General features: G+C 41.3%; 1 protein-coding gene across 1 annotated transcript in view; it reads right to left on the bottom strand.

Moving 5' to 3' along the window:
- Positions 1-1,102: 1,102 nt before the first annotated feature.
- Positions 1,103-24,849, bottom strand: part of LOC133441572 (gap junction delta-2 protein) — a 32,295-nt gene continuing 8,548 nt past the window's right edge. The window contains exon 2 of the mRNA XM_061719004.1: positions 1,103-7,518. Within this exon, the coding sequence (XP_061574988.1) occupies positions 6,672-7,518 (847 nt within the window). The 3' untranslated portion in view covers positions 1,103-6,671. The remainder of the gene's footprint in view (positions 7,519-24,849) is intronic.

Raw genomic sequence — 24,849 nt, 5'->3', positions numbered from 1 at the left:
TTTTGTGTTGATGAGGTGGAGATCTCTTGACACATGAATTAAAGTCCCACCTCTGTTAGCTGGCTGTGTTGATCAAAGAAGCAACTCCTGGTGTTTAGTTCCCAGTGGGGTTGCAAGCAGGTTTAGATAACATCTGTAGTGCTGCAGATAATGGTTGTGGTAATGGATATGATGATCAAAACAACAGGATTGGTGGCCTTGGTTAGTCATGATGAGAATGAGACTAAATCAATGTGGTGATGATGAAGGCTGCTGCAGAAACGATAATTCTGCACACACTGCTCGTAAGGTTTGATCTTGGGCCTGGCAGGACAGAGATTATGATGTGTGTATGCAAACAGCAGTGAAAGGGATGTGAAGGGATAAAGGGACAATAGTGATGAGGATGATGATGATGGAGAATATGAATATGTGTGTGTGTTTCAGGAAGTGATAGGAAGCAGCCAGCCATCTGTCGGCAGATTAATCCTGGCTGTGCTTAGAGATATTACCGGCTGGCTTATCGCCATGGCAACAAGCCCTCAATCCCAGTTGATCACAGCCGCCATGTGACCTCGGGTGGATGGGGGCTGGACGTGCACACCAGTTCAGAAATAATGTAATGCACTCTATGCACCTGCACAGAGTGCATGTTGTGAATGCACTCACACTGTTACACGTAACCAAACTATAGCATCGGAAAGAAAGCAGGTCATGACAAAACATAACAACACCCACACCGCTAAGCTTCCGTTCCTCTCATCAGTGACATGTTGTAAAGGGTTTATAATCTTTCTGACACGTTTCAGAGTCACCTACTGAGGTCAGAAATGTCATTACAGCAGCCAGCTGTGCTGCACACCTCTCCCTGCAAGGGCTATTTTGTATCGTCTATATTTAGATGCACCAATATGAACCGATGCCACTTATGTTCAGTTGCCCTCACGCCAGAGATTTTCTTTTTTTTTTTTTACTTCCTAAATCCCATCATTGCCACATGGTCACATAACTCACGTTTTCTCTACACACACGGACTGCGCTGTGTGCAGGAAACAAAATCCCAAATACAGAAATACATGAACATTTCTAGGTCATAAATCAACAGGCACGAGGCCAGTTCAGGCTTGATGCAACATTCAAGGTTTTATTCAGTCTTTACATACAGTACACCAGTCAGAAATATACAGAGAACCTTCAAAGAAGGTCCATCACATACATCATATAATCTGCGGTCACAAATGACAGATTTTCTGATGAAGGTCACAAAGCGTGAGTGTGTTGGAGTGTGTAGTCCATCATTCCTGTCTATCAGTCCAGGTTTTTACATCTGTAGAGATGTCACAGATAAATGCAGAAGCTACGCTGACAAGGGATAAAATCAAACTATATTCTCATATTCATTACTAGAATGCCAAATATTGGCCACACTTCACAGTGCTCCCCCACTCCCCTGACACGTCAACATTCAGGTTTCATCCCTCTGACTGTAACACTGAACTTCTCGAACATGTGGGCAAACACATGTCATGAGACAGTACTGATCTGATCTGAGCTCGGGAGGTGCTGGTCTCGGAGACCGGACCTGATATGTGCCATTAATCCATCTTTGGTCCGTGGAATAGTTAACAATGAGACAGACAGAGCTGGATGGCGATTTTACTTCCACTCTGACAGGCAGTGTAAGGGTCTAAGGATAATGATAATGGATATCATGTGAGTTTTATTTCTATGTTGAAGGCATGTTCCTGAATGCTGAGATGGATGTGATCTTGCCTTTGTGCAGCAGTATAACACAGGGCTGGAGGAGGAGGAGGGAGCATTTCATTTCACAATAAAATGACAATTGAATCTGAACATTTGGATAAGTACCTTTGCAACTTACATTTCTCTTGTTGAGTTTAATGCTCTAAAAAAAAAGTCTTATTTGAGAGAAGAAGTGTAATTTTCACTTTAAATGCAAAGACAATTTCAAGCCCGACTGACTCCATACATGTGATTAATCGTGTCGCGTGACTGCACACTGTGCCTTTTCAAGATAATGTGCCATGTCAAGATTGAGTTTTATAAAGAAAAAAAAAAAATGGCTTTTTAGATTGTGGTGAAGCCCTTGAACACATGAGACGGGCTTTTTTTTTTAAATCTTGCTCAGGGGCCACCTAACCAGCCCTTTAGATTGGCTACATAATGTTACTGCTAATTACTAAATCAATCTAAGGTCCGTCTGGCAGCAGATTAAAGAGTAACGTAGTACTCGCAGTCAGCTCTGCGTTGATGAATGAAACAGCGACGTGCTGCATTCCTGAGGATTCAAATTGTTTGCTACTGTTTTGTGGTAATAAGTCACTGCAGAATCTGATGAAAATTACATGATGTGCTGTGGGCTAGTAGAGGTTGTCCCACTGGTTAGTAACAGTCAGAAGTAAAAGGTTAATTTTTAAGAAGACTAGCTTTGCTACATGACCTGTGGTATGTGGGCAGTACTTTGCTGGACTAAAGGGATTATATGAATGTTTTTGGTAAAGACTGATAGCACCATTGAGCAAAGCTCATGGCTCAGACTTGAGGACCGTTTTCTAGAGTAGCCGTAACTGTACGACTCAATGTTTTTTATAAAAGTTTTTAAGCAGAAAACGCATCTTTACAAGTAAAAACTGGTTTGACAGATCAGCATTGTTGTCTTTCCTGAGTCTGCTGTCTGCGGACCGCGGCCCAGTGGGCTGTCCTCAGGGTGCTTCTCTGAGAATTGAATCATTTTATACTAAAATACTGTAAATGACGGGTTAAAATACAGATTGTGCTAAAGTCTAAATCCTGGAATGTTCTGCCATCTGACAACTAATGGTACCAGTCTTTTAACTGTATACTTACATTCCTACCCTGTGTTTTACAGTAGATCATTGAAACACTGGCTTATACATCAAAGCATCTTATTTTAAAAGTTCATATAATTGTGCACGTCAAAGATTTAGTGTTTGTACTGGTTATCAAAATATGTTGGGAGCTGAAATGAACAGGTAGTTTTAATATCACTGAGTTGGTGTTGGTCTGCCTGGCTCTGTGCGCTCTGAAGAACTGGCTGATTGATATACACACTTGGCATCAAGACATTATAGCTTCACTCCATAGTTTGGACTATAAAAGACTCTCTTTAAAGGTTCTGTCGAAGAAAACATAGAAACATGCTTATTATAGCTATTACACATGCAGTTAAGAAAAAGAATACTTTGAAAATTAAATAAACTTTGCATATTACTTTGGCAAGGGAAGAAATAGAACATTTTTTCTATTTGTATAATATTTCATCACTCTACCCTTGACTTCACATGTTTAAAAAAAATCTTTCCTTTTTTTGACATGTAACTGCACAGAAAGAGCAACAGACAACAAAATGAACCCACGAGTCAAAAAAGACAAGCAAATGAGAGGAAAACAAAAGTATACAGATAGAACAGCAGACTGTGGAGAGAAGCGGACTGCTGGAAGAGCCGGAGCTCGCGTGGACTGTGAAAGTGGTGGACCCGGTACCTCGGCGACCTCCAGTCAGCATTCATTACAGACCTGAGGCTGGAGTCACAATTGGATGCTACATGTAAACTGAAGAAAAGCAGGGCACTTTTATGGTCCTCTATGTCCTAACACTATAGATGTGTTTGTGTTTCTGACCAGAATGAAACCAGACACAAACTGCCTGCTGCTACATTCAGATTTGTATTATTAATATCATTATTATCATTATTATTATTGAGTTTCATGCTGAATATGGAGTGCTCTTCAGTAAAAATAGTGCTAAGACCAGCGCTGGTCTGTCCTCTGAAGAGATTATGTCAGTACTGTACTATGAAGTAACGTTCCAGTAGGGGCGGCATATAGAACGGGCTTTTAATCTCAAGGTCGCCATTTAAGCTCTCACCAGTTAATAACGGAAAACAAAACCTCTATTGTTAGTATTTTGATTTGCTCTGTCAACAAGATTGTCCTTCCTCGTGCATGCAGAGGACTGTATACATCCCTGCTGAGCCCGACAAACATCCTCAGAGAAGACTAAATCTGGAGATAATCACCTGTAAGAATCCAAGAGATTATGACAGCGGGGGTGAATGGGCAGCAGTTCTGCAGCTGCATCAGCCGTTGCAACAGCACGCCAGTGCAAACATGCCTAAAGCATTGTTGCATGTTCAATGTTGCAGATTTCAGCCCAAACCATGTTGTTTTCCTTGAGCTTTTCCTAAAGATTTGAATAAAAAAAACAGGGGAAATAAAAATAATAATTTAAATATCCTACTCGGATATTATATTTTTTTATTCCTCTATCGTCCGTAAAGTATCCTAGTGAGGAATTTGTCAGTCCACAACTGCTCTCACTACCTCTCTACCTACCTAAATGTGGTTAAATCCCAGTTCATCACATGCTGACACTCTTGACTGGCACGTGATGAGTTAGGAGAAAGATTTGGTTGCTGTGTTTGTGTGTATGTACCTCAGGCCCCTGAGCCCCTTCCCACAGAGTCACAAGACAACATGGTGATGGTTGAATCCGTTTCTGTATACGTGAGTCTCAAAGCATGCTGGATGCAGTCCATCAAACTGTATCTGGTGTCGCAAGCTCACAGCGTAGTGCTAGCTTTCTGCTTTAAATTATACATTTGTGCATGTCTGTGACTATTCAGAAACACAGTCTTTGTCCCAGCGTAAGTTCCTGCAGTCTGCCACTCTTCCACTCATCTGCATTAATCAAGGTGCACCACTCTTTTCCATCTTTGTCTTTTCTATATCATTCAGGTTATTCTGTTACTTTTCTTTCGCAATACACACATGCTGAAACCAAGTCAGGAAAGGAATGAAAAGCCACTGAGACAAAAACACAGCTGTCCCTAGAGAGCAACTGCTCACCACAGCTTGTTCATCCAAGAAACATTGCATTATGTAAACATGCCTTATCAAATAGCTCCCAGGCCTCACCTGCCTGAAGGAATACAACCGATTTCTTTTTTATAATTATTTTAAAAAAGGTCTGAATAGGAAAACAAACTGTAAAAATGTTGTCTGACAGCTCTGTTAAACTGCATTGTGATTGCAGTACATTTTTTTTGTTAAAGTTTTGTGTAGTTTGGAGTTGGGGGGGGGGGTTCAGCTGCACATCCTCAAAGCTTTTAACAACAAAGCTCACAAAGTCGTCCCTTCTCACCCCCAGACACGTCATTAATCCGATGCATCAGTGAGAAAATAGATCACACTAAACAAAAATGAAAAAGACAAACAGTTTATACATTAGAAAAACAAACAAAAACATGAAGTCCCCAATAACCCATCCCCAGAGATAAATAAATCTATTTGGATATACTCTTAATGGATAAATAATATTACTGTGATATACTCTATGGAACTGTTGAACAATAATTAAATATCTTAAGGATGGCACCATCGCTTTCTCAAAAAAAAAAAGAAAAAGAATCATAATTTATGGTAATATTCTTTATAAAATCTGTTTAAAGTTATAATAAAGTGATGTGTTCCTTCTCGTCAACAGTTTTTCGTTCCCCTGTGCTCTTCTTCTGTTAATCCTTTGTCGGTTAGCGGGCCAAGATGCTGGCAGGACGTTCAGGAGACACCGAACTGACCAACCTGCCCGTCCATTTGTTCACTAATACTTTCATGTTTACGCAGGTGGAGAGCAGCAGCGGTCATTACTGTCATCCAAGGCCTATGTCTGTACAGCTGCCAGCCACGGAGCTGAGAGAGGAGAAGACAGAAGAGAGGAAAGAGGGGTGTTTATGGGAGCCACTCTCTGTGTTTGTGTTGAAGTCATCTATTGCCAAGAGATGGAGCATAAACATCGTCAGTATTTTTCTTTTCGTTTGGCTTGTGTCTATGTTCCAGCGGAGGCGAGACACAATGTTTGGAGGCACCGCCGCCTCTATTGGCTTCAGTAGATCCAGAAATCTTCAGCAAAGACAGGTAGGAAAGGAAATATGTTTCCTATCCTCCCCCCCTCAGTATCTTGTTTCATATATTGTCCCAGAGCTTGACATCTCCCTCCTGTTATCCCCCACTCCCAAAAACATGCCTTCATCCTCTGTGGTCTGTCTTGGCTCTAACAGTTCTTCCGTTCACGATGTTGCTGCTCATCCTCCCTTCCCATCTCCTATCCTGTTCTTGCACGCCTCACTCTTTTTTTTTTTTTTTAAAGCAAAATCTGATAAAGTCCAGACGAAAAAGCACCATGGGATGCACTAAACACCTCACTCATCTTCCAGTTTCCAGAGAACACAAAACAGCGTCTTTTCCATTGTGTTCTCTCTTCCTCTTCGTCCTAACACGGCCCTCTCCAGCCCTGTGATGATTTAGGTCTTCCCATTACGAAGGGCAGAGGAAAAAGTTATTATTTAAAAAAAAGGACAAACGTATAAAATGGCAGGAACGTCTTCTCGTGAGATCATTGTGTTAATGATGTTCGTTTTGCAGAACAAAGCCTTTTGTCCTGGTTCATGCTCGTCATGATCTTTGCCCTCTCGTGACTCTTGAAGCCGGAGTTTTGGTCTTTTTACATTCTGTGAAATTCCATCATCAAACAAGAGAGGTTTTTTTATTTGACCCTCATTCCTCAGGAAATTAAAATCATAATTAATTCATTTATTTTTTCTTGTACATTCGTCCAACTCCCCCTTTATTCACCCTCGTCATCGTCATCATCATCAAACGTAGGCTGATTCACTGGACTGAGTGCGTCCCAGGTTGGGTGGCTGGGACAGATGTGCCATGTCCTTCTTCCTGATCTCACAGATAGACTTCCTGCGGGCCTGCACGCCCCTGATGGCCGCCTTGATCTTGCGCCAGCCCAGGTGGTTCAGCTCTGCCAGGTTGAGCACCACACAGATGCCACTCACCGCAAACATGAACACCAGGAAAACCGTTTTTTCTGTGGGCCGAGACACGTAGCACTCCACTTCCTTGAGACACGGGTAACGGTCGCATTCAAAGATCCCAGGCACGCTGAAGCCATACAGGAAGTATTGGCCCGCCAAGAAGCCAATCTCCAGTGCGTTTCTGAAGACCACCTGGATGATGTAGAAGCGGGAGATCCCTTCTTGTCTGCGGACTTTGGAGCTCTTGCCGTGGGTGAGGCCCCGAGGGGCATTGGGGATCTCCTTCACTTCTAAACAGTCAGCCTCCTCTTTCCCTCCTCCATCTCCACCGTGCTGAACCAAAATACCATTTATGTTGCGAAGCTTTCGCGCCCCATCTCGGCCGCCGTAGTCCTTCTCCATTATGGGATAAAGAAACGAGTAACGGCGATCTCTCTGCTTGGCTGACTGGTGGACAGAGTAGGTGATGAAGCAGAGGCTTGGTGTGCACACGAGAATGATCTGGAAGACCCAGTAGCGGATGTGGGAGATTGGGAAGGCTTTGTCGTAGCAGGCCTGGTTGCAGCCTGGCTGCAGAGTGTTGCAGATGAACATGGTCTGCTCATCCTCGTACACGGTCTCACCAACGATGGCCACAATCAGAATGCGGAAGATCACCACGACCGTCAGCAAGATCCTGCAGGAAAATCAGACAGACGTTGTGTTAAAGTAGTCAGAGATGCTCAGTAATTTACTATCTTCATTTATAGTCATTCATGACTTGCATATCACAACCTTCTTTTTTTCTCATCACATTGAGAGCATATATCCATATGAATAACCTTTAAGTGTTTAACATCTGGGAACCTTTTCCTTGATTAAAGCCTTATATTCAATTATGTGCAGGTCTGATGACACAATGTTAGCAGAACGTAAAAATAACACTTCAAATCACTGTTGGTAGCGTTCAGAGTCATAGATCAGAGGCATTTTCATTGGACCACTGAAAGAGCTCAAAGTGAGTTACTAATTATTGAAAAGACAAAGCTGTGACACAAAGCAGTATTATGAATGTAAAACAGTATTGCTCCAAGACAAAAGCATCGTGACTGGATGGAAATGGATTAAAGTGGGACACAGTGAGGCAATTGCAATTTCTTTTAAAAATCTCTAAATACAAAACATATCCGACAAAGGACTCAAAGCATGGAATAAATCCATTTATATCTTGTTGAGCATTACATGGGGGTTAAGGACTGTTTGTGAAGTCCTTATCAGAGTGAGAGGAGAGGAAGACGTGTCAGCAGAAGGAAACAAAAGTGTACTAAAGAAAGAGAAGGACTTTGAGTTACTGTAAAGTCTCTGTTCCTCCTGACAAGAACCTGACAAGAGCAGCGCTCCCAAACTTATTTATAAACCACAGTAAACACTCCAGAAGAAGAACAGTTATGAGTGCTGGATTATGGATGTGTTGTCAGCCCCAACAACCCCTCATTTTGATTCAAGAGCAAAAAGCTGTAGTCTATCAAGTCTTTGCCTGGTTTAATAAACACCTGATGTCTCAGACCAGGCCGAGTTATTTCTTTAAGCGTTGTTAGGCCACAGTTCAGACTCACACATGCTGAGGTTATGATGGATTTGTACAATATGCTACACATACAAATGCAGCAAACGCCTCCACTGGTTTTGTTATAAACAGTTCACTCCCCACCTTCAGTCCCATAGCAACAGGTGAGACTGAGGTGAGTCAGGTTTGAGGATTAGGTGCTATTGCTGAGTGGGGGACATCAGGACAAGGAGATTACTGTTGCTAAAATGATTTACTTCTATCCCGTACGTGTTCCTACTGGAAAATATCTGATGTTGGACACACACAGTAGATGGACAACAGTTTTAGCTTCCTCTCTCCTCTTCCCCCATGTTTCCCTTCTTGGAAACACTTTTCTATTTGTTAACTTTATTCATCACTCATTCATTTTTCAGGACTTAAACTGAACAAGCACTTCAGAAAAGCTTTTTGCAGCTGACCCTGCTGCATGAGCCTGCTGGCTGTCTCACACTGCGACTAAGTCTGGCCCAAGAGTCTATACATACTCACCATCACAGCTGATCTACTGTTTGATTGTCACCTTACAGTAAGTCTCACAGAAATGAGGAGTACAGGCCGAATTCTGCACAAGATCCGCTGTCACTTATCACGGCTATTTATATAAATTATAAATCTCTGTCATTACTTCACATGAACCATGAGCACACCATACAGTAGCCCATAAAATCTGACCTCATTACATTTATCATGGATTAATGGGTTCTGTGTGCATAGGAGTCAAAATATGTTCTAATGTAAAAGTACTTGTGGGTGGTAAAAAATGAAGGAGGCAAGGCAGTGTATTTCTGAGAGGCTTGACAAAAGCCAATGGATATATTTCAAGGTTAATAGCACATTGTAACCTGATTTACATTTAAGTGATGTGTAAAAACGTTTTTTCTGCAAACAACTCTGTGATACTTACAGATCCACTATTGGCCATGAAAGTGAAATAAAACTTTCACCTCTTCTTATGTGCTAATTGAAGATGAAAAGATTCATAATAAAGAGGACTGTTCCTGAAAACAAACTTATTCCAATAATATGGGCAACCGTGTATTACAAGGTCTCGCAGATTTTACAATTACTCTAAAGGAACGCCCACTGAAACCGTGAAATTTGTTTTTAAAAGACAAAGAATGTTATATGTTCCTCTAAAGGTCTTACATATTTTTGAAATAAAAAAGAAACTCTCCTTGGTTGTTGCTGTCAATGCCTGTGTTCTTGTAAAACAAAAACTTGCACCATACTGTAAATTAGCTACTGGATTCTCTGCTGCACGGTACGGCAGACAAGAGTGTGGGATGCATAGTTAAAGTACTCAGAAGAGGATGTCAGAGAAGGATCTTAAGCAGTAAAAAGCATTGTCTACTGGCACATCATTGGTGACAGCACACAGGGTGCTTTGGCGCCACAGAAACTGTATGATGAGCAGCCTGCATAAAATGTCAACCAGCAATTAAAAACATGTTAGAAATGTGCCTCAACTCCTCCTATAATGTAAGCAGCTTTTTGACAAGGATAGCAGGAAGTGTCATTGACCACACGATATAAAAATGCAAATAGAGCTCCATAATCTGACTCATGCTCGAGGTGTCTGGTGTTAAACTAGCGAGACACTTGGTCTGTTTATTTTTCATGTTCTGGTCTCTGGAAAGCGCCTAGAGACAACTTCTGTTGTAATAGACGATATATAAATAAAATTGAATTGAATTGAATTGAATTATTTTTCAGACCTGGCTACAAATGCTTGGTTCTCACTAAGATTATTAAAGAGAAGTAAGTAAGAGCCTCTCTGGTAAGAATCTACACATGTCTGCAGAGGACAATTACAGCTCACACAGTGCTACAGAGCTGTTGCAGCTGTTCAATGCTCATGAGAAAGTGTACGAAGATAGTATTGATACATTAGGCAAGGCAAGGCAAATTTATTTATATAGCACAATTCAACACAAGGAAATTCAAAGTGCTTTACATTGACATTAAAAGCGGCAAGACATAATAACAAATAGGTAAGAATAAGAAAAGAAGTAAAATAATAAAAAGCACAAGCTGTTTAAAAAAAAATATATATATATATATATTAAAAAAAAAAATATATATATATATTGGGCATACAAACTTGAATGGAGTTGGAGGAAAATATCACCCATCTAATTTCTTAAAGCTTTTCGTGTATCATATTAGCTGCGTCCAAAAGTAAGAATGTGGTGTCTTGTCAAGGACGGAAAGTAGCGACTGGGTTTATGCGGCCGCATCAGGGTCGTTATAGACCATAATATGCTGTGAAACATGGACTATCCACTGACATACATAGGACACTGTGAGAAAGTGAGCAACCCCTCCCCTTCTCACCGTCACCAGACTTTTTTTAATGTGTGTGGCAGAGTGGAGGATTGGGCGTGGTCTGCGGGGGGAGCAGCACACAGGTGTACCTGGTTCTGCTGATTGGGCCCACCTGTGCTCAATCAACCTCCCCACCCTGCCTGGGTTTATAAACAGCAGCTTGCATACCAGAAGAGGGGCTGCTGAATGGAGGTAGCTTGCTGAGAGGCTATACTCAATGTGCCATTTTTTAGAATACTGATTTTGCCTTCGCCTGTATGTCTTTGTGCTTTTTTGCACACAATAAAAAGCCTTATTGTTTTGGCATTCCACGCTCTGCGGGGTCTCTCCTTTACACCTCATCACCCAGGTCCAGTTTGCCTGATCCCCTTGTACGTGGGGAGGCCGCTCTGGTGCCTCACAGACACGTTTGCAATGTTGACAGGAGGAGTACATTTAATGTTCTCCAAAAAATGACTGGACATGTGCCTGCTTCAATTATACAGGCTTTTATTTTCTTTTTTCAGTGTTTACAGCAATGTGGCAAAGACAAACGGATCAAGTGCTCCAACATAATGGAGGTATCTCCATTAGGCAATGTCACCTGAATAGCATCATTTTGAAAGGGAAGAATGATGAGGATCATCTTGAAAACCCTTTCTACTTCCTTTCTAATCCAGTTAATTGGAAAGTCACAGATTGTCTTTTTGGGATACATGTGCACATTGATATTGTTGTGTTGCTGGTTCCAAACTCTAAACACTGCTGCTACCATCTGTGGGTTTTCAGTCTTTGGCTCCCATGGTCTTCCCAACGCCATGGAAATAAAAAAAAAAGAAAGAAAGAAGGCAGATTGCAACTTTATAGTACATAATGCTCGGATATGATCCCATAAATCCTGAAAGGGGTGCAATGGTTTCTCTGCTTCTCCCTCCTGAAGTCCACAATCATTTTGTAGTTTTGGAGATGTTCAGCTCCAGGTTGTTGAGTTTCCACCGTGATGCCAAAGCGTCCGCCTCCTCAATGTCGGCTCTTACCCTGTTGCTGGAGATCAGGGCCACCACTACTGTGTCCTCTGCAGACGTCACAGCGATGTTGGAGGGGTGAATGGCTTTGCAGTTATGAGTGTAGAAGGAGCAGAGGACTCAGGACACAGCTTTGGGGCACGTCGATGTTGAGGGTACGTGGGCTGGAGGAAAGCTCTGGACCCCGGAGCAAACGAGGAGTCCGGCCCCAGGTCCCTGAGCTTAGACCTCAGTCTGTGGGGAACTATGGTGTTGAATGCGGAGCGGTAGTCAATAAACAGCAGCCGCGCATAGTTCCCTTTTCTACTGTCAAGGTGGGTGAGGGTGAAGTGGAGAATGGAGTCGATGGTGTCGTCTCTGCTCCTTTTCAAGCGGTAGACGAACTGGAGGGGGTCAAAAGAAGTGGGCAATGAAGCCCAGATGAAGTCGTTTATCTGTCGTTCAAAGCACTTCATCACCACCGAGGTGAGTGCTACTGGGCGGTGGTCGTCGTTGCAGGCAGGGCTGGGTTTTTCAGGGACGGGGACGATGGTGGACCGCTTAAACAGGCAGGGACAACAGAGTGAGCCAGGGACAAGTTGAAAATAAAGGTGAACACAGGGGCCAGCTGCTCGGCATGTGACATCAATACACACCCAAGGTTGCCTTTAGGGCCCGCAGCTTTCCTGATATTCACACGTCTCAGGGTGCAAAGTGAGGGGAGCCCTGAGTCGGTGTTGCAGTTGGGCTCCTCCACGTTAGCTGCGGTTCTAGCGGTGTTATAGCGGAGAAAGAAGGAGTTGAGCTAGCGCAGGATCCACCGCAGCCAGTCAGTCTTTCCGCCCGCTATAATCCGTAATGGTCTGGAGTTCCAACATCCCTAATCATTTTAGCTGGTGAAGAGTAAAATACATCCTATACCAGACAACGACAAGGTGTGTTTGACTTGTTTATGTGGGCAGTGTTGGGAATGGGCAGTGGATGGAGGGGGAGCCCCCCACGGCTGCACCATAGATAGATAATCATTCGATGGCATTTCCTGTGTATAGGGTAATCTACCAATTGCACAGTGCTTTTGCCAGACTTGTGCAGCACAGATGCAGAGTCGAAGGGCAGAAATAATCCCTTCCAGAGTCTGATAGCACTTCACCCTCATCAAAAAAAGGGGGGGTTTGGCATCCAAAATGAATATCAAACAAAACCAAAAAAAACTTGTTACTGCCCGCCAGCCCACCTGTAAACAGTGGACACAGGCGGGGTGAGAGGACGGAGGAGGACGGGCCAGAGAATAAACACAAAAAGATGAAATGCTTTTGCCCTTGTTGTGACTCCATTAAGGAGCTTAGTGAGCAGAGACATTCAAAATACCAGAGTGAGAGTGCATTGCACCAAATGTGCGCACGTGCAGAGACAGACATGTACTGCACAGCCTCATACAAGCACGCTCAACACATCTCCATGTGTTGAAGCTGCACCCTGAGTGTGATATGTTTCAAACTGAGCGCTACGAGCAAACACCAAATTACTGCTGCAAATGAATCGGTTCCAGACAAGGATAAAAAGATTAAAACAGTCACCAAAAAGCAGCGTGGCTCAGACATCTTTTCCTTAAATTAAATGACAAACATGCCAGTCCTGGGATGGACGGATCTAGAGGGGTTAGTAAGGAAAACCAGCAGTGGAGGAAAATCTCATCATGGAGAATGAATTATATAATAGCTCCTGCACGCAAACCCAGTTCTGTAATCTGCACATTGGCCAAGAGAGGGTTCTTGCATTAGTTTTTTTTTTTTGTTAATGCCATCGAATAGCTGTAGATTATCATACCATACACGGCTACCCCCACCTGTTTTTTCTCTCCTCTTCAGAGCATCTTTCTCTCTTTTCTTTCATTTGGCCCAGCCTTTCACTCTCCTAGTAATCCTCCCAACCCACCACCACGTCCTCCTCCACCTCAATGGCAGCAATAATCATACTGTGTTTGTAGTTTTCTATGAAGATCATTGTTTTTTTGTAGTCAAGATAAAATGGTATCCATTGTATTTAATGCTGCTTTAGCAACAAAAGTGTATGTATCTGCTGTATGTCTAGTAACCACCATCTGAGAGAACAGTAGCTCTAGTTTATCTTGCAGACAAGCACAATTATCTCACCTCATTTTGTCTGGTAGTTTTAAATACCAGTGTCAGAGCTTTCATGTCAGAGGTTATGATCGCTAGGCGTGTGTTTCTGTAATGAGAAGGTGAGCTGTGATCAGCCTCATCTCAATATCAGCCTGTGCACAGAGGTGTGATGTTATCATCATTGCCATTTAGAACCATATAAATACCTGTGACCACAGAGACTTTTTAAATCTCCCATAATATGGATTTTGCAATCTACACTGATAACCAGATTTTATTGGGTGTTGATTGGTTTATTGACCAATTGGAAAATTCCTTCCTGTTTGTCTTTTTATGTGAGCTATTTTAAAACAATTGTTTTTAAATAAAGCAAAAATGGCAAAGACTTTCTGATTGTTGCTACTTAAGTATTATTGAATATTTAACCTATCAGCCTCTTTATATATTGAAAATTAAAAGCATACACATTACTCATAAATGCACAGAAATACACTCGTATACATACTTCCATACTCAAAACATCCAAACAGTTGGAGTTATTTAAATCATGAGGAAATTAAAATGCAGATCACGGAGCAGCTTTCTTGTGATTTTTAAGTCCCCTTTTATGTCTAAATTGGTATTTTATGAAAAGCCCACCATGCTATTCACATGGCATTTAATGAGGAAGCTGACTGAAAGCAGAGGCAGGGGTGCAGTGGGAGCAGAGCTCAGTAGATTTAACTGGAGCTGACTTTTAGGGTGTAATGAGGCAAAGCACATGCAAAAGGTATACACCTTTGCATTATAATGTTGAGTTGAAAAGTAAAGCTGAAAAGTACAATGCTTCTAAGAAAGAGGGAGGGGGCTACGGTGGCTGTAGGGGCTATGATGGTTGGAGTGCCACAAAACCTAAATTCAAATCAAGAAAAAAAAAGGTGTGATGAAGAAGAGGGCAGAAGATCACTGACTTGAGGACTCAATCAGTGGCATAAGGTTGAATAGTGAAAGACTTGGCTATAGAGACCATAAAACAAGACTGAGGATAAAGGGATAAATGAAGGAAGAGCAGTTATCCCTCCTCAATCCCTCCACCACCCCTTTCAATCCCCTCCTCTCAACTTCCCTCTGCTAGTTACCACGGCAACAGGCGAGGGGCAGAAAATGAAGATGAAAAGAACAAGAATATGTGTCAGCCATAAACTAATTCAACGAGAGAGAGGCACATTTCTGAGAAAGGGGGGAACATATTCGAAGCATTTAAAGCATTTAAAGCATTTAAAGCATAAAAGCGGCGCCTCAAACAGCTTCATGCCAGCTCATTTTATTGTCTGAAGAGCTCAGTTAAATGATAGTTCTTTAGTTAAGATCTACATATCTGGATATAGTTTAACTTTTTTTTTTATTTTATCTTCAAATTAAACCACCACAGCTTAAATATTTTTGTGTATAACAAAATGTAAGCTGATATGCAAAAGTAATGTGTGGAGAAAAAGTAAATCTCGAATTAGCTCATGAAGTTACTTTTGACAGCAATCTCTTGAAATAATTCTCCTTTGTATGAAATTATCAGTCCCTCTCATTGTTTGTCACATTTTATTCAGATTTGTAGACATTTGTTTATGCACAGCTCTCCTAAGGTTTGATCACACAGCTTTATTTGAGTTGAGGTCTGAACTTTGACTGTACCATTGCAATACTTTTGTCGTAGAGGCGTTGGCGTGATTGGGGATTATTGTTCTGTTGCTTCACACAATGTCAGGCAAGCGTTAGCTGTCAGACAGTTGGTCTCAGTTTTTATTTTACAATAGTTTGTATACAGAGGTGTTTATTCTCACTTCATAAACTGCAGGTCCCCACATCTTGTGGTACCAACCCCCTCCCCCAAATTATCAACCTACCATCACCATGTATGACAGTGGGCATGACGTGTTTCTAATATGCTGTCTTTTTAAAATTGCAAAATTGCACTTTTTTCATTTAGATGGAAAGAAACTTTTGGCTGATGACTTGAAGTACATGTACTTGTCTTCTTTGTTAACAGACTGCCCTGCAGACTGCTGATCAATCTCTCTTGACAAAAAACAGAAAGGACGGTAGGCTACCTATTAGTTTAGGATACTTTTGTCATCGCTTCAATCCTTGTGTTTTTATGGGCCCATAGATTTTTTTTTTTTTTTTTTTTTTTAAAGTCTTGTGTTGATGTCTTTTTTTTCTTTTTAGGGGGAATGGAGTATAATCCCTATTTTGGTTTTCCAAAGATGGATTTTAAAGCCCGTTTTGTTCGGGCTCTGGGTGGCGTCACCTTGGCAGGGATGACTCCACCCACTCAGGGTTAATCCAAAAATGGGCAAATGGGCTGAAGGAACAAGCCAAAGCAACTGGTTGGAGCAGGTCCACCTAACCTCAGTCCTCATAAGCTTGCTATTTTAGCTTAGCTTAGTTTATGCTCAGCTATGATGATAACGAGTGTTGCCTTACACTCATTCTGATCAGATCTGTCCATCCATCCCCATATCTGATGTCACTGCTGCAGCAAAATTCAAAACAAGCACCATCAGACCTGAAACAGAGTCCTCAAGACCTGAGATGTTGTAGCTAAGAGTAGCTGGTGCTAAGATCAATGACTGTAGCCAGGCAGCCGTTAGAGATCAATCTGAGTCCCTCTAGACCAGGGGTCGGCAACCCGCGGCTCTAGAGCCGCATGCGGCTCTTTAGCGCCGCCCTAGTGGCTCCTTGGAGCTTTTTCAAAAATATTTGACCTTTTGTTTCCTTTTTTTTATTTTTTTTCTTCTTTTTTCTTTTTTCTTCCTTTTTAATCTCGACATTTCGACTTTTTTTTCTTCAAAATTTTGCCTTTTTTCTCGACATTTCGACTTTTTTCTCAAGATTGTACTTCAACATTAATCTTGACATTTCGACTTTTTTCTCGAAATTTTGACTTTTTTCTCGTGCATAATGAAAAAATCTTCCCCCAGTTATAACTAATATAGATACATGCAGCATGTGTGGCCTTCATTCTAAGGCTTATGGCACGATTTAACGCAGAACCATAATTCAGGCTTTATACAAGACTTTTCATTTTTTGCGGCTCCAGACATATTTGTTTTTTGTGTTTTTGGTCCAATATGGCTCTTTCAACAGTTTGGGTTGCCGACCCCTGCTCTAGACATCTGGGTGTAGGTAGGTATTGAACCATGACCTGGGTCCTGCTAAGATAACCCAGAACCAGCTGCAGTGGTGTATTCGTACAGTTAAAGTGAAAGCAAACCATATGTTTTGTCACAAAAAATAACCCCACACCCCTAATTATGCATAAATGTGTAGCCTTATGAGCTACATCAAAATTCAAACCCCATCAAATCAAGCTATGAGAAACAACTTTTTTATCTACAAACGCATTATTTCTGTACGACGGAGTATTAGGGCCAAACAAAAAAACAAAAAAAGGAAATTACGAGAATAAAGTCATAATGTAATGAGAATAAAGTCGTAAAATTACGAGAATAAAGTCATAATATTACGAGAATAAAGTCGTAAAATTACGAGAATAAAGTCATAATATTACGATAATAAAGTCGTAAAATTACGAGAATAAAGTCATAATAGTACGAGAATAAAGTCGTAATATATTATAAATATATAAATATAACTTCACAAGATGCTCAATATTCCTCATTTTAACACAGGGAGAAGAAGCTCTTCCTGTTAGAGTTCTCATAAATTATATTCTCATAATATTACGACTTTATTCTCGCAACATTACGACTTTATTCTCGTAATGTTACGACTTTATTCTCGTAATGTTATGACTTTATTCTCGTAATTTTACGACTTTATTCTCGTAATATTACGACTTTATTCTCATAATATTACGACTTTATTCTATTACGACTTTATTCTCGCAACATTACGACTTTATTCTCGTAATTTTACGACTTTATTCTCATTATATTATGACTTTATTCTCGTAATTTCCAATGTTTTTTGTCTTAGTTTGGCCCTAATACTCCGTCGTATTTCTGTAATAATGCTGGAGATTTTAATATGGGGGTCAATAGAGACTGACTCGCCTTGGGAGCCAGCCCCCTAGTTGTCTTCTGATGAACTGCAATTTTCCCCTTTCAACACTGGTGACAGCTTAGAAAACCGGATGTTGCCCCTTCTTCATGGCCTAATCCTTCTTATCTACTTATTTCTGGTTTTCCTTCTTGGCTCCTTTTGACTTTTCAGCCCTGTGTATTAATGGTGCCAGCTGTAACCTAAATCATCACCAACAGAGTGACATATCTAATCCTGTCAGATCAAATATGGACTGACACTTGCCATTCTCTTTCTCTATCTCTATCTCCCAGTCTCTGTGTTCTTTTGCCAAGGTTTATCAATAGCCCGTCGTTCGTGGAAGGTCACCTGGCATCAGGCTGAATCCAACCTCACACAGGAGCCCTCACACTCACTCACTCACACACACACACACACACACACACACACACACACACACACACACACACACACACACACACACACACACACACACTCAGATATATCCAGAAGGGGTGTTCCGGTGCTTCAGGCCAGTGACAGAAGGAGCGAGGGGGCTGCACCCTCCCCTGCTGAAAGACCTTGTTGGCCACCAACCTCCAACACACACACACACACACACACACACACACACACACACACACACACACACACAAACACACACAAACACACACACACACAGACGTTCACTGTGACGCTCAAATGTTGAGACGGTATAACAAGCACCATACCTGTGTGTGTAGACTGCTTACTATCGAGCACAAGGAGGAAACCTCTCTCTGCTCGTGAAAACAAGTAATGTACAAATTCAAAATTACAAATTTTAAACAGTTAATTCCCTCCCTCGGGAGGTGTAGAATGTCACATGACCGATTCTGTGTAAAACTGTAGAAACCATCATTTTGAGTAAAGATTCAATGAAATGTCTCTTAAGCTAGTAACAATGGCTTTAACCATTTGTTTATCTTTGGTGGAGCCTTTGGTGTACACAGTCTTTTTGTTTCACAGTCTTTGAGCTTAGCTCAGTTCAGTTGATTTACCAGATACAGTTTTCATGTACTTCTAACAAGTACATAACTTTCCTGTGCTCCATTTCATTCACGATACCACATAGTGATACCCCATAGTTATGGTGTGACCCTTCTGAGTGGAGCCGATCCGTCACATAATTAAAAGAAAAAATGTTTAGTTTAGCTATTTACAACAGCAGTTTATTTATAAATCACAAAAATATAATAGTGCATCAGTTGAAAATATCTCTTTAGATAGATTTAGATTTTGAAAGTGAAGACTACAATAGCCATATTAATTTGGAGAGGATCTGAATGCTTCTTCCACTTACACGTCTGTGTCTCACACTTCATATTCAGTACGCGTGTATGTGTGGAAATACATTTACCACTACGTCTGCACAATTTCTTAACATGATGACGCCTTAACTATGGTGCACTTTAGCCGTATACCCATATACTTGAACTAGTTATGCAAATATCCAGTGAATCTTTATGTAGTTGTGCTAGTATGCATAACGTTCCTTTTAAAAAATGTTTTTGTATCATCAACTAATAACAAACTGATGTACTGATGACTGTCAATCATTTAAAACATGAACATTTTTATTTACATTTTTTTCAATTTGTATTTTAGTAGAGAACAGAAATAGTGTGTTTGACTTGGTGCACAGGCACATACGTGCATTTCCCACCGGGGTCTCCATGACAATAAAAATGATGGAAGTTACCTTAGCAACATATTAGGCACTCAGATAAAAGTTGAGAAGATGACGTAAAAAAAATCACACAACTATAACAGTACATCAGTTGAAAGTCTAGTCTGAGGGACTGTTACCTATGTATCGATGGAAATAATGGGGAAAAATGTGACATATGAGATCACCATAGCAACAGTGCAGCCTGTAGGATCACTGGGTCTTTGAGAAGATTGTATGGTTGTGATAAAAGGGTGAAGCATGAGCAGGAAAAAGAGCAGCAGGAAGAGGAAGAATGCGTGGGCAGGAGTTGCGGGAGGGATTGAAAAGGGAGATGTGGTCAATGGAGGGAAATACTGACAGAAAGAGGGAGAGATAGAGAGAAATGATGGCTGTAATCCGGATTAAATCACTGGGTTTTGGACAACCCCAAGCGCCGCCAGCTCCCCACCCACCACAGCTTTTGCGTGCCAAGAGCCAAACCCCAATCAGATGCTTTGGCACATGCGGGAAGCCCTCGCGATACACAAGCCACACAGGGAACATCCCCAACACACTTTGGGTGACTGAAGAAAATATCCTCATGAATGTGGTAAACAATTGTTCTGTCTCATCACAGCAGATTCAGTACAAAAAAGAACCATGTTGCACATTTAATGTCAATACGCATCTGATTTAATTTTCACCGAATTTCACATTTTCCTGTTTAAAATGTTTTAATCGCATCCCACTTAATTCCGATCTACTTTTTGCTCTCTGAAGAAACGTGTAAATACAGTTTTAAAGGAAATGTCATCGGTTTCCTTTGAGGATGACTAGTTCTTTGGGATTTGGACTCAGCGTGTTTGTATTGATGTCCATGAATGCATGATCAGATGGTGTTTACAAAGTGCTCAGGCATATTTAAAATGACTGATGCTCACCAGCTGATCCACTTAGAACCTACCTGGATAACGTTGTATCTTGTGAGCCAGAATGACCCACGCTCCTTAAAGAGCTCATAAAACACAACATGAACAATTTCATGACAGCTCCACATCTGTTGGGAAAATTATGCAATAAGCTTGGGAAAAAAATTAAATAAAATCAAAGAAACAAACCTCCAGCACTACACCTGAGTGGATGCTATACTGTTGTTGTTTGAATACACCGATTTGAGTTCATGTTCTAGGCAGAACAAACATTAACCTGACAAGCCAGATGGTTTGTTACACAGAACCATCTGGGGAGGCCTTGATGGGAGGTGCTTCGCAAAGGGCAGGCAGTTAAAACATTACATATATATGACATGTAAAGTTTGTGATGTCGAAAGGATACAGTTGTCAAAACTTAACCAAACAATGCTCTGCCAAATCATCATATAGATAAAAGTTGTGATCCTACACTTCTAAATAGACAGATTTTTTTTTTTTTTTTATTCTACACTTACCTTCCAGGCACTGTAATAATCCTGTAGCATATGCCTATCACCCCAGGTTTTAACATAGAATATATAGTTTGAACCCTTTGAAGTGTGCAGTAAGTATCTTTCTGCGTGGTACCCCTGCTTTTGCCTCCATCTATTAAGTGAATGCAGCCTCACATTTGTCAAACGCCACACAAATGACACTTCAGAGATGCAGCTTTCTTTAGAAGCCAATGTCAGCCCTATTACTGTCTTTCTACAAGTTGTGAAATCTAAATGTATCTTTTTTCACATCACAGTGCCGTCTTCCAAGTCTTTTTTTAAAATAATTGGCTGAGAGACTGGTGAGAAGGCAGCACACTGCCGAGAGTCAGGAGCATCCCCCACAGCTTGGCTTCACCTCTTAATTGAAGAATCTCTATGAGGGAGTGTGTGTGAAGTATGTGTGAAGTGTGTGTTGCGAGGCGTGTGAACGCATTGTCACGTTTTGTCATGGCTGCTCACATGATTGGCTGCAGACGTAGACACTATGACAGTTTTGGCAACATGCGTGCACGTGTGAGAAAACCATGTCTGTGTGTACACTTTTGCCCCTGAGATGTGTGTAAATATAGTAACCAGGCTTACGCACTTGCCTGTATATTTGGATGACCATCTGCTTGTGAAAGAGTGTGCGTGTCTGCGAGGGTGCGTTTGTGTGAGAAGGCAATGAATGAATCAGATGTCTTCGTTGCATGTTTTCGACCTGGTGGAAAAGGTGTGTGCATGGTGTGCACTCCTCATTTGTGTTGAGTCAATCACATTGTGCAGAAGCAAATTCTGCTTCTGAGCAGCCCTGCGCCCCAGAGTGAGAGTTAAACTGTAACCTTGTTTATTAAAGATATTCAGTTAAATGATAAGATGGAGGGAAGGGAGTTGGAGTGGGCGGGGGAACGGAGCATAAATCAGTGGCAGACGAGCATCCTTTTCATCTTCAAAGAGCAAGATGGAGAGATGGAGTGGTGAAGAAGTATAATAAAAAACAACAGAGGCTTATATGGTGTTGTGCAGAGCACCAGCTCTATCTTGGAGGAAGATAATGATCAATCAGACAAAATGAGAGCATCAGCTTTATGATGCCTGCACAGAAATGCTGCAAGTCATGTGTAATAAAAGCAGACAGTCTAAATAAAACTCACAGACACGAGTGCACATAAATAGACCCAACTGAGACAACTTCAAGAGCAGCAGCTCTTTTTTGTGCCAAATAAAGATCAAAGTTGATGATTTGCTTTCCGTTTTAGACCTCATATTTTACGTAACTTGGTTTATTTCCGTCTTACTTTCTTACACCTTTCTTACCGGTCACGCTTCCAGACAAATTTTAATGTAGCTTATCTTTTATCATTAAATCATTGCCTCCCTGTGTTTTTTTTTTATATAAATCATTAAAATCTGCCACAACCTTACAGAACAGTCTTTTCCAATGCTATTGAATTTGAAACATTTAAAAGATGGACATGAGCAGAACTGCAACCTTTAAGAAAACCTTAAAAAAAAGTGCAGTCCTTCACTATATGGCATGTAAATAAACTGACTAAAACAACGGCCTGCAACACGGCCTGCAACACTGTCCAAATTGTATATATGTTGCCACATTTGTTTATTTACTGCTTGCTACTTTTTAAATCTGGGTACAGTGAGCGAAATAACCGGAGTCCAATTCCTTGTCGGGCATGCTCAAACTTGGCCAATAAAGCTGATTCTGATTCTGATTCTGAAACCAACCACATTCACATCATGACAAAGATGATGTCATATTCTGATGAATCAGTAACTGAATTAATTGGAGAAAGATTCAGCTCCTGTCCCCAATAAACGCTAGGTGCTTCTTAATCTCTTAGGCCATTTTCAGACTGCACAATTTCAAGGCATCAACAAATTACAGCAGAAAAAATATTCTTATAACCTTGTACAAAAATATGGCAATAGTCTCCATAGATTGATCACATCCATGACCATCACACGAGGGCTGATTTTTTATGCTCCTGATCAATTAAAATTATATAAAGTTACCAACTTATGTATCATTGATGCCAGTTTTTTTCTGCTTTATTGCAGGCTATGGTGTTAACAGCTAGATCTAACCATTTTTTTATAAACTTGACTTTTGACATCTGAATTCTGAGCTAAGAGACCACAATCGCACCTATTTTAGAGATCATGTAGGTTGTTTTGTCTGCACCAACAGGCTTCCTGACTAGCTCTGGGTTGTTTGGGGAGGGTCCATGGGCAAAGGCCACCAAGCAGCCATTAAAGGTGGCTGCTGCTGGTTGCTCCACCTTTGCCTCGTCCAGGTTGGCCTGGAAGAGTCCAGGAAGCAACACCAGTCTAACTGTTGCTGCTGCCGCCTTCTCCGGCCAAGCTTCTCCGGCCAAGCCACCCAGCCAGACCGCAGCTAACCTTGGCTGTCCTGCTAGCAACAGACGCTCACAGCAGCTCCATCACTGACCAGCCAGAGCTCTGACAGTCCTCTTTTTGGCTAAAATGGTGCTTGTTTCACATGTTGTTTTTGCAGCAACATTTGAAAGATGGATGGAGATATTCGATCAGAAAGAATGTGAGATAATGTACTAAGCTAAGCTAAAATGGCTACCGTGTGGTAACTGAAGTGAGGTGGCCCATTTTCAAACATTCACCCATTTTTGGATTAAAGAGGGATGGGCGAAAAATATGGGCTTTGAAACCATAGGGTGACATCACAGAGGGTTTGTTCAGTTCCTTCTATAATGCCTATGATTGCTGGGCTGTTCAGACTACACAACTTAGGATCCTTTGAGTCATTGTTTTGTTTACACTGCCATACAAATCGTTGATTGGGGGTCAATCCAATCCAATCCAATCCACTTTATTTATATAGCACATTTTAAAAACGACAAGGTTACCAAAGTGCTGCACAATAAGTAAAACAAGACATAATAAAATAGTAAAAACTAAAAATAGAGTAAAATAGATAAGAGCACATAAAAGCACGAAATAAAAACACACCAGACAGACAACAACCAGTGATTCATAAACATAAAAGACAGGACAGAGACCACACAACTCTCACGCTGGATTAAAAGCCAAAGAATAAAAATACGTTTTAAGACGAGATTTAAAAATTTCGAGGGTGGGGGCCATTTTTATGTGGGGAGGTAGCTCGTTCCAGAGTCACAACTATCACTAATCGCCTGGCAGCGACGCAGTCACCCAGCTGCGGTCAAAACCACCTTCTATCAACAAAACACATCAGGAAAATGAGCTGCAACCACATGCAAAACAGGAGTGATTTATTTCAAAGTGGACATTAGGAAGAAACCAGTGCAAGCTGTCTATGTGATAAAGTCAGAACATCAACAAAAAAAGAACACAGGTAAAGATATGAACTAACAAAGATGGGCAGCAGGGATCGTCTGTTGAGAGTTGGAGGTGAGTAAAACATCTTTCAAAAAATATCTCTTTGGTTTTCAAGTTTTTCAATCTCACAGTAGTAGTGGCAAATCAGGCTTTAAATCAGGTTTGTGATGGTGAAGCGCGGTGTTGGCAGCATTATAGTATGGGAGGGCTTCTCAGCAGCACTGACAAGGAGTCTGGGGAGAATTCATGAATGAACCAAGTTAAATGCAAGGATGTCCACGTTTCAGTGTGGCTTCAGCTTGAAATACTGCAGTAAATCAGAGCAAGCAGACAACACAACAAAGAAGGAGCTTTTGTCTTCGCTAGGCCCTTCAGTTTAAATGAGCATGGGGCTCCTTTTAAGAAATTAGACTCTCTAGCGCCACCCTTCACCACGACGGCCGTTGGGGGTACTGCAGCCAAGAGCGAAGCCGGCAC

The sequence above is a fragment of the Cololabis saira genome, chromosome 4 (genome assembly GCF_033807715.1).
Source record: "Cololabis saira isolate AMF1-May2022 chromosome 4, fColSai1.1, whole genome shotgun sequence".
NCBI classification, from domain to species: Eukaryota; Metazoa; Chordata; class Actinopteri; order Beloniformes; family Belonidae; genus Cololabis; species Cololabis saira.
This window is presented reverse-complemented; position numbering and strand designations above follow the sequence as displayed.